General features: G+C 42.6%; 2 protein-coding genes across 2 annotated transcripts in view; both read left to right on the top strand.

The window, feature by feature from the left end:
• gemin2 (gem (nuclear organelle) associated protein 2) overlaps nucleotides 1-1,879 on the top strand; it is a gene marked incomplete in the record, with an annotated part of 2,573 nt that extends 694 nt beyond the window's left edge. Inside the window, 3 exon segments of the mRNA XM_048228356.1 lie at nucleotides 1,252-1,362; nucleotides 1,473-1,531; nucleotides 1,645-1,879. Coding sequence (XP_048084313.1) covers nucleotides 1,252-1,362; nucleotides 1,473-1,531; nucleotides 1,645-1,681 — 207 coding nt within the window.
• A 1,541-nt stretch (nucleotides 1,880-3,420) lies between these two features.
• Nucleotides 3,421-9,896, top strand: pnn (pinin, desmosome associated protein). The gene is made up of 10 exons (XM_048228718.1): nucleotides 3,421-3,547; nucleotides 4,374-4,445; nucleotides 4,546-4,614; nucleotides 4,789-4,864; nucleotides 5,025-5,119; nucleotides 5,288-5,363; nucleotides 6,960-7,115; nucleotides 7,329-7,467; nucleotides 7,899-8,548; nucleotides 8,580-9,896. Exons 1-10 carry the CDS (start codon nucleotides 3,435-3,437, stop codon nucleotides 9,222-9,224), a joined length of 2,091 nt encoding a protein of 696 aa, XP_048084675.1. The 5' UTR covers nucleotides 3,421-3,434; the 3' UTR covers nucleotides 9,225-9,896.
• The last annotated feature ends 298 nt before the right edge of the window (nucleotides 9,897-10,194 follow it).

Here is a 10,194-nt window from a genome sequence, read left to right as displayed (position 1 = left end):
TTTATTTTGGTGTCACTCTCTCTCTCTCTTGCAATGGTTACCAGTGAAATTTAGAGTAGATTACAAAATTCTTCTTTTTGTCTTTAAAGCTTTAAATGGACAAGCTCCTCAATACCTAAGTGGGCTTGTACACTTTCACTGCCCTCCCATAACTCTGAGGCTCTGAGATAAACTACTGCTCTCAGTACCTCAGAGTCGTCTAAAAAATAAAGGTGACCGTGCTTTTTCAGTAGCTGGGCCCAAGTTGTGGAACAACCTCCCTTTTCACATTAGATCTACACCAACTATTGGTGCTTTTAAAGCCAAGTTAAAAGAACATTATGCTATTAATGGCTTTTAAATGAATTGTGGAATGTAATTATAGGCTATATATATGAACATTATTTTAGTTTTATTTTCCTGTTGTGCTTTTTTTGTGTCTTGGTTCATTTTGTCTTCTATTATCTATTTATTTATCTGTTTTAATTTTTTTGAGCACTTTGGTCAACCACAGGTTGTTTTAAATTGTGCTATATAAATAAACTTGACTATGACTAGTATTTGGCATAGCATGGAATAGCATTTAGACTGGACTGGAATAGCATTTAGATACTGTTCAAGCAGCCTGTTTCATATTGTTGTTCATTTTTCCTAGGCTACTGTTACTGCAGTGCTGGAGTATTTGAATAACTGGTTTGAAGAGAGATCATTTGTCCCACAGCTGGTAAGTATCACTATTTGCATTTGCTGTACACCTTGCAACAGAAAAATTCTGTTGCTGAGTTCTCGCGGGAGCACAATTTGAATTTGCTCAGCGAGTCACACTGGCAATGAGTAATGATGCTCATTACTTATGTCCCTTGTATTGTGGTGCACCAATCACATCGGTGTATCTGATATAGGCGGGCCAGAGGTGAGCTAAACAGATGACAGTCATAGTGTTATCCAATTCCGTCGAAGTCCGGAATTAGTCAGTAAACATTGGTCGTATAGTGTTATCCTAATGCGTGCATTGAGATTTTCAAATGCATGCTTGGTGCCGCCCCCTCGTGTTGAGCCATTACATTATTCATGGCCAAACCCTCTTTTGGATTTGGGTCTGGAATCTCCAGGCTAACAGAGAAAGACAAAATATTGAAAAGATATGGATAAAGTTTATTGTAGCAACTATTCTTCTTAAATCTGCCATTCTGCTTGTGTTAAGATGACACTACCCTATAAGTGAATAGGCTCACACATTTTCCTAAGTGTACAGTTTTATCATCTTTACAGGGTAGGTGGCTATATGCATTGTTGGCTTGCCTCGAGAAACCTCTTCTCCCTGAGGCACATTCTCTCATAAGACAACTAGCCAGACGATGTGCGAGTGTACGAGCCACTCTGGTAAGATCCCAGGATGTGCCAGGACTACTTGCTCTCTTGGGTGAAAATGATACAAATAATACTGAGATTTATTTTGTCAGTACTCATTTGTCATCATGTTCATTTTAAAGGAGACCAAAGATGACGAAAGATTGTCGGCACTTAACTTGTTGATATGTCTGGTTGCCAGGTAAAATATGCACACCATTTTTACATTGTGTGTGTTTATTATTTATTTATTCATTCCTTTAGAGACATGTTATGTTTTGACGTCTGTTGAAATTGTTGTATTCCTTTGTGAAGGTACTTTGAACAGAATGACTTGGCAGATAACGACTGACTGGATTTCCAGATAAACGGAAGTGGATACAATGATGCTTAATGTTGTACCTATGGCCTGATTGGCCAGTGTATGAGACTTCCCTGACTCCGATGCCTTATTTTATTCATTTTATACATGCATACATGCATTATGTGTCACACAGTGGGGTAGCTTCATGTGATTCAATTCTGTGAAATAAAATATTATTTGTAGATACATAGCCTATTCTGGTGTTTATTTACCCATTATCACTCATAGGTACACTACTGGTCAAAAGTCTTGGGTCAATTAGAAATTTCCATTCCACTCCATTATAGACAGAATACTAAAATGATTAGACAGGCATCCCAAACAAACTCATCCATCATCTCCAACTCATTCAAAACTCTTCAGCACGGATTATCACCTGCACAAAGTCCTCCCAACATGTTACACCTCTCCTGATAGAACTACACTGCCTCCCTGTCTTTTAAGGGATCAACTTTAAAATCCTGTTGTTGACATTCATCATCCCCCTCTCCCCTACATACACAGCACATTATTTCATCAGGAAGCTTCTCCAACACACATCCTCAACATACTTACAGCACATTACCTACATACACAGCACATTGTCTCATGAGGAAGCTTCTCCAACACACATATTGCACACTATCCCATCTCCCCTGTCATCCCCCCAACACACACACCAAGACCCCTGGCAGTTGGGTTAGCCCCCTTGAGCCGGGATCTGCCCAAGGTTTCTTCCTTGGTAAGGGAGTTTTTCCTTGCCCCTGTTGCTCTTAGGTGCTCCTTGTTGGTGCCCCCATGCCCAATCCCAATCCTCCCCCACCTTTCTTTTGCCACTTAATCTACTAAACCCCTTCTACTGCACTTTTTACCCCAGACATAATTTCACTGCATTTCTTACTTCCAGTAACTATATGCATGTGACAATAAACTTCCTTGTATCCTTGTATTCAAAGCCCTCAATACCAAACATCAGGCTCACCACAATGGGAGCAAAGGCCTTTTCCTATGCTGCACTCAAACTGTGGAACTCACTCCTCACACATTTGTGCTCTTGACTCCATCTCACAATACAAAACAGCTCTTAAAACCCACCTTTTCAAGATAGCTTATGGACTTTAATGTGCCTTTTAATACCACTATGTTTTTCTTGTTTTTAATTAATTATTTGTTTTACTGTGTTCACTCTGTAAAGCGACCTTGGGTGCTTTGAAAGGCGCTATAACAAATAAAATGTATTAGTAGTAGTAAACAGAATGTGCCTTTGGAACATTGGATGAATGGTTGCTGATAATGGGCAATGTAGATATCGCATTAAAGATCAGCCATTTCTGTCTAATATAGTCGAGAACCCCTTTGCAATTATGTTAGCACATAATGTAATCTGAAAATAGCTGCTCTGATTAAAAAAAAATTCTAATGTCTCAGTTGCACAGTTCTCCAAAATGTATGACATTTGCCATGTAAAACTGGCAATACTTTTACAGTGAAGGCCAAGGGCCACTTGCACACTATCTTTTAGTAGCATAACTTCTTTGCCAGAATCAACTGATGAATTTAACAACCATGGATTCCCATAGTTGCATAGACTTATATTTGTGACTGATAATTTGTGTATGCCAGTCCTACACCGTCTCAGTATCGGAGGCCATCATTGGTCCGATTTCTATTGGTTAATGTTTCTGCCGCTAATGAGTCGCGCCCATGTTCACCCAGTGATGCTTTGCGCCGACTTCATTGATGTGTGCTTGTTGTGGCTAAGATGGCGGTGGCTGTGAGAAGTTTGCAAGATCAGCTCGAGAAAGCAAAAGAAAGCTTGAAAAATGTTGACGAAAATATCCGCAAATTAACTGGCAGAGACCCAAATGAACTCAGGTAAGCTTAATGTCGAGTGCTTGTGGAATATTTCTTACATAATCGACTAGCATTTGCACCGCCCTGGCTAGCTAGCTAGCCAATTTATCACTAGCTGGCTAGTAAGCTAACATGCTTGTACGTGCTGAGGTAACGTTAGCAAGCTGAACGTTTAGTCAGGTGTCCGTGGATGTTCCGAGTATTCCAGTTTGCTAATTTGTTTCCTGTATGCCATTAATTTCCGTTTACGGTGTACCATTTCAGATTCCTTTATAAGAGAGTTTGACTTGTATAACCTCATGCTCCCTATGCTAGTTAGCCACACTTCCCCTTGAGCTTGCACATTTCCTAGGCATGCTGTTTATTTAGCTAGTCAGCTAGCATAACAGCTCATTCTGAAGCTTCTATCAAGATGCGGATGTTTGCATGATATGTTGACGTTTAACATGAATGTATTCGGTTCTACGCTAGACGCACTTAATTGGTTTGTAGTAATTACCAGTATCTTCCTTATTTAATTGCATACCATTACGTGCAGTCTGTTCCGCTAGCCACCTGACTTCTCTAAGGTTACAACGTAGGCAGCCAGACCAGTAGTTGTGCTATACAGTCTCCGGCCTTACCAGGTCAAGTATTTTGTATAGTAAAAGGGCTTGGTTTAATGTAGTACGTACCACTTTCGTGGGGCAAATCAGAGATGCATACAGTCACCAACTAACTTAAAATGCTCCTATGATCTTATAACTATTTTTTGTTCTAATTTTGCCAGCATCGAGTGGTGTATCTCCCTATAGTGTAAGTGTCAGAAACGTTGTATTTACCTTAACCTGTTCTCTCTACTTTTCAGACCTGGCCAAGCCAGGCGACTGACTGTTCCAGGCCCCGGTGGAGGTAGGGGGCGTGGCATCAACTTGTTGAGGTAATCTATTGAGTTGGTTTTACCCAAGTTTTTGAATTGAGCTGAGGTTGATTCACCTTTTCCTGCGGACCCTATTCATGAGGAGAACTTGTTTTTGCAGGCGTGGACTCTCTGACTCTGGTGGAGGACCTCCAGCTAAGCAAAGGGATATTGAAGGAGCACTTCTGCGGTAAGAAAGGCAAATGTAATTTGCAACATTTAGTTGCCAGGTTAAGCTGCTGGCTGTTCACAATCAATGGCGTTTTTGTTAGAAGCACAAGTTTTGGACTTTTTGAAGACTTGAAGTATGGTTTTGTTTTTGAGGGCCTTTCTTAACACAGTTTTACATTTCTTTGCTTCTTAGACTGGCTGGAGACCAGAGAGCAAGGAGAGATTCACGCCATGACAGTGACGCTGAGGATGATGACGATGTCAAAAAAGTGAGGAAACTCTCCCTTGCATTTCAGTCATATAATTGCTATCTAAAAGGTAGCACTGTAATGGAATCAGAAACTGGCTAGTTAAAAGAAAGTGTTGACCTTTAAGAACAGGCCACATTTGAAGGACCGATTTCACAAACATTTGTCTTTGTACCTGTAGCCAGCGTTGCAGTCATCCGTCGTTGCTACCTCCAAAGAGCGTACACGTCGAGATCTGATTCAGGATCAGACCATGGATGAGCGAGGAAAGCAAAGGTAATGGTTTTCAAACTGTTGTTCAGTTTTTACTTTCATCATGGAGTCTTAAATACCATTTTATGGAAGTGCACATTTGTCTGAAAAGCTCATGATTTCTGTATCTTTGAGCCTTGCAATAGTGTCTCAGATGGAAGGGTTCACCCCTTCACTTTCTCTTTTTTTCAGAAATCGACGCATGTTTGGCCTGTTGATGGGAACGTTACAGAAATTTAAACAAGAATCTAATGTCGCTAACGACAGGGTAAGAATGAATTGCTACTTGACATGGTGTAGTACACCATGTTTTTAAAACATGTTTGATTAGTTTTAGTCAATATTCCAACATTTTTTATTTCTCTTGTGGAAGAAATTGAACTCATCACAGAAATGTATTGTGGAAAAGTTAACCCCCCCCCTAATCTAGTTCAAAGTGATCTTTCATGTATTCAAGATTCATTAGATATAAAGTGAAATATGAAACAGTACGCAGAATTTAAGTATGGCTTCATTTGATACTTTTGCAAATTAAAATGAGTCCTAACAGTAGGCCTACCAATCCAATCACTTGCCTGCCATTCTCTCTCTGTCGTGTCACTTTACCTCTCTCTATCAATCTCGCATGATATCTACGATAGTCTCACTCCAGATTATGGGAAATTGAAAAAATGAGTATCTCAAAATATTAGAAGAAAGAGGTCATAATACAGAAATGTTGGTGATCTGAGCCTTTAAACTCTGGTTTAGTAAACACAACCACAATCATGGGAATAACTGCAGACTTGATAGTTGTCCAGAAGAACTGGACCGTTGCTCAGTGGTCCAAACTCCTCTTTTCACATAAAAACAGAATTTGCATTTCATTTGGATATCAGGGTCCAATCATTGTCCTGAGAGTCTGGAGGAAGAGTGGAGAGGCACAGAATCCAAGTTGCTTGAAGTCCAGTTTGACGTTTCCACAGTCAGTGATGATTTGGGGTGCCATGCCATTTGCTGGTTTTTGTCCACTATATTTTATCAAGTCTAGAGTTAATGCAACCTTCTACCAGGAGATTTTAGTCATACCTGCAGACTAGTTGCTTTCAAAAATCGCCGTTTTGAATCAAAATATGTCATCCATGTGGGGGGGGGGGGTCAATTTCCCATAATCTGGAGTGAGACTATCGTAGATATCATGCGAGATTGATAGAGAGAGGTAAAGTGACATGACATAGAGAGAGAATGGCAGGCAAGTGATTGGATTGGTAGGCCTACTGTTAGGACTGTCATTTTAATTTGCAAAAGTATCAAATGAAGCCATACTTCACATTATATTTAATGTTTCACTTTATATTTAATGAATCTAGAATATATGAAAGATCCACTTATTGAACTAAATTACAGGGCTTAAAATTCATTTGTCAAAATGGGGGGGGGGATTCCCCCCTTCAGTGCTTAACATAGGGGGATTAATACAGTTGGGTGGGGGGCATACATTTTACAAACTGAAATGCTATCAGACAGCGCTGTAAAATGTGTGTGCGAATGTCTCGACTTGCGGGACTTAAATAAATTATGTGCAATACCTACAATCCCGCGCTGAAATGTAGGCCCTGAAATTAGGGGGTAAAAATGAACTTGTGCACGATATTCAAATTTTGAGACCCACCTGTAGGGTGAATTTAAAAAAAAAAAAAAAATAGTCTTGCCTCAGTGTCTTGGTATTTTGTCTGCAGTAGTAGAAATGGGCCATGTAGTGCTGTATAACACGACTTCATAAATTTGCATAGTCATTAGTGGTGGGTGACATTTTGAAACTTAACAGTTAATTTAATCTTTTGGAATTGCCTTTCTGTGCTTTGTCTTTTTATTCTCTCCTCAGCAAAAAAGACGGCAGGAGATTGAGCAGAAATTGGAAGTGCAAGCTGAGCAAGAACGTAAGAAAGTGGAGAGCGAGAGACGAGAGCTCTTTGAAGAGAGACGAGCAAAACAGACTGAGCTGAGGCTTCTGGAGCAGAAAGTGGAACTTGCCCAGTTGGTAAGTGTATCTCTTTTTTTTTTTTTGTCCTTTCGAGTGCTTCCTTTTTTGAGTGGAAGTTCTCTGGAGAAATCCTATTCAGACAGAAATCAAAAGTTGGAGTTCCCTAAAATTCCGTGTCTTAGTTCTCCCTCAAGTTCTTTGCTATTGAGGACTCAAACTTTACCACTGTGCACTCACTTGCCCTGTTGTCTCATTTTTTTTTTTTCATAGCAAGAGGAGTGGAATGCACACAATGCAAAGATAGTCAAGTTCATTCGTACAAAGACTAAGCCACCCATCTTTTACGTGCCTGGTAAAATGTGCTCTGCAACCCAGAAGCTGTTAGAGGAATCTCAGAAAAAAATGAATGGTAAGTGGCGGTAGTTTCTCTTTTCTAAACACAGCTATGTTTACCCTTATGCTGTACCCCAAATTAATTGAATGCATGAAAGAGAAAGGGTATTTTTTTTCCCCATTGAAATGCAAAAGAGATGGTTGTTGTAAGAGGAAAACATAGATGATGTGTTTTTACTCTGGGAAAGTAAAAATAAGACCCTTGACTCACTTGACAAATGACTCATTTAAAAGAAGACTATAAAGAAGGGAATGGAACTCTGTGCTTTTGTTCTCATTTTCAGTTGGCTGCAAATGTATGTTGATGTTGTTCATTGTCAGTGTTGTAATGCCTTTGCATATTTAACTACACCACATGGTGCCTCCGCTGAAACTATGGTATGGTAGTATTGATTACTGGTGGAAGGTACTTTTGGAATGGTAGAGATCACCTCTGGCTTCTTGCAGGCATGTTTGAGGAGAGGCGTAAGGCTTTTGCCGAGCAGCTCAACAAGATGGAGGCTCGGCCGCGGCGCCAGTCCCAGAGGGCTGGCGACCGGGAACAGGACGAGCGCACCCAGGAGGAAGGCGTGAAGAAAGAAGAGCAAGAGGAGGGTAAGCCGGGTCAGGTAGTGGAGGTGACGGGTAACCGCCACAATGTGGAGATGGAGGAGGATGATGAGGAGGAAGAGGATAAGGAGGAAGATGAGGAGATGGAGGAAGGGGAAGAGAAAGAGAAGAAGCCTAAGGGTAGAGCAGGGCACCGGCAGGACAAGGAGTCAGGTGAGAAAGGGCAGGGGGATGAGAAGAGGAAGAGGGTAGAGGATAAGGATGAGGAGGACGAGTCTGAGGAGGAGGTGGAGGCCAGGGTAGCAGAGGAGCAGATGGAGGTAGTCGAGGTGGAGAAGAGGAAGGAAGAGGAGGAAGCAGGTAAGGTGGATCATACTATGGAGGAGAGCCCAGAGGCAGAGGTGATTGCAGAGGAGGTAGGTAGCCAGAGTAGGCAGGACAAGGAGGACGGGGAGGGTAAGGGCCCCCAGCAGCAGGAGCCGTTGACGACCGAGCCCCAAACCCCAGAAAATGGCATGGAAGGCCAGCCGGCTGACGCCAAAGATCCAGTTCTGGAACTTTCAATCCCTCTAGTGGAAGCCACAGTTGGCTCCCCAGCCCCAGTTCCCCAAACTGCAGCACTTGGCGGTACCGTTCTTGCTGGTCCTATTACCGCTGCACCCCTCGACACCCCCATTGAACCGTCCACACAGGGAACAACCTGCCGCCCTCCCGTCTCCTACAAAGGACGCGCCAAAAGAGGCCAGCACGGACGGCCAGCCCGAGGCAATCCGGGACCGCGGCCGCGCCAAGGGCCAGGACAAAGACAAGAAGAGCAAGAGCCGGGGCGGCAGCAGCAGCTCCTCGTCCTCGAGCAGCTCTGGCAGCACTTCGTCCAGCGGGAGCAGCTCCTCGTCTAGCGGGTCCAGCTCCCACAGCAGCTCCAGCGGCAGCTCGTCCAGCTCTTCCAGCTCCTCCAGCAGGAGCCGTAGCCGGGGCAGGGACGGCCACGGCCACAACCGTGACCGCAAGCGCCGGAGGAGGCCCTCCGACCGGGAGAGGAAGAAGGGAGGCGACCGTAGCCACAAGTCCTCCAAGAGTGGTGCCGCTAGTGGCCGGGACGGAAAAGGATCTAAGGATAAGTCGGACCGGAAGAGAACCGGCTCAGAGGGAAGCCGGTCAGGGAAGAGGCACTCGCGTAGCGACCGTGACCACAAGTCCGACCGTAAAGAGAAAAGGCGTTGAAAATATAGGTTTAAAAAAAATCTTTTAAGTGTCTGATGTCTATCTTGAGAATGCAATGAGGCTGGCAGTTGGCAGTCATATGCTGGATGTTGAACTGCAGAAATTGAGTGGGGAATTACTGGGGGGGGGTCTAGGACTGTTGAATGAAGTCTCCCCATCTCAAAATGTTTGATCAAATATGGGCTTTTTTTTTTTTTTTTTTTTTTTTTTTTTTTTATCTCCATCACCAGATTTCAGTCTAGCACCTAATCATTTTCCTTTTAGGAGTCGTGTGCTTTCATCTGTAATTCTTAAAACTTCTTTTTAGTCTGATTCATGGCGACGGTTCTGTTTTTTTCTTTCTTCTTTTTTACCCCTCTTCCCCCTTTTTTTAAATAAACCTCAGTGCATATGCTAAGGGATGAGCCAAGGAGATGTGTGTCTCAAAGTGATCTTTCGCTATTGCGGTGTGGGGCTGGCTGTTTGTCCCATTTTTGCGCTGTAGAATATCGGGCTGCGCTACACAGGTGTACCTCTTTTTTTTTTTTTAGCTATTTTAGCAAATGTTGACTCTGTCAGATCAAATAAGGGAAGACTGGGTGGGGGGCGGGGGAGTCTTTTATGAGGTTAGCTTCATAAAAGGATGTTTTTTTGTACAATTGACAGAAAACAATAAAAAGAGGTTAATTGAAACTGCTTCGATCTCATTTTTGGTACAGATGCGTGCCATTAAATAACTACAGGTTTTGTCTCTAGGCAGATTTTTGAGTGAACCGATGGTTGCAGTGGTTGCAGTTTCAGGCTATGCAACATAAGGCTGTAACATATGGAGGAACATCGATTCAGTAAAAAGCCTGAATGGCTGAATATGCCTTGCTTGGAGTTTTGCCAGTATTTGACAACAACTGGTGGTCTTTGAGAGGGTACTCATACACATGAAGAAGGAGTTGATGGAGGAAAGTAGGCCTGCAAAATTGTAATCACAATATGA

Source organism: Alosa alosa, chromosome 19 (genome assembly GCF_017589495.1).
Source record: "Alosa alosa isolate M-15738 ecotype Scorff River chromosome 19, AALO_Geno_1.1, whole genome shotgun sequence".
NCBI classification, from domain to species: Eukaryota; Metazoa; Chordata; class Actinopteri; order Clupeiformes; family Clupeidae; genus Alosa; species Alosa alosa.
This window is presented reverse-complemented; position numbering and strand designations above follow the sequence as displayed.

What these genes read in the sequence shown, in the direction of transcription:
- pnn (XM_048228718.1), top strand. Translation starts at nt 3,435, where the DNA reads ATGGCGGTGGCTGTGAGAAGTTTGCAAGATCAGCTCGAGAAAGCAAAA. An exon ending in AAGTGGAACTTGCCCAGTTG is followed by an intron (nt 7,116 to 7,328) that starts GTAAGTGTATCT and finishes TTTTTTTCATAG; the next exon opens with CAAGAGGAGTGGAATGCACA. An exon ending in CGGCTGACGCCAAAGATCCA is followed by an intron (nt 8,549 to 8,579) that starts GTTCTGGAACTT and finishes CTCTAGTGGAAG; the next exon opens with CCACAGTTGGCTCCCCAGCC.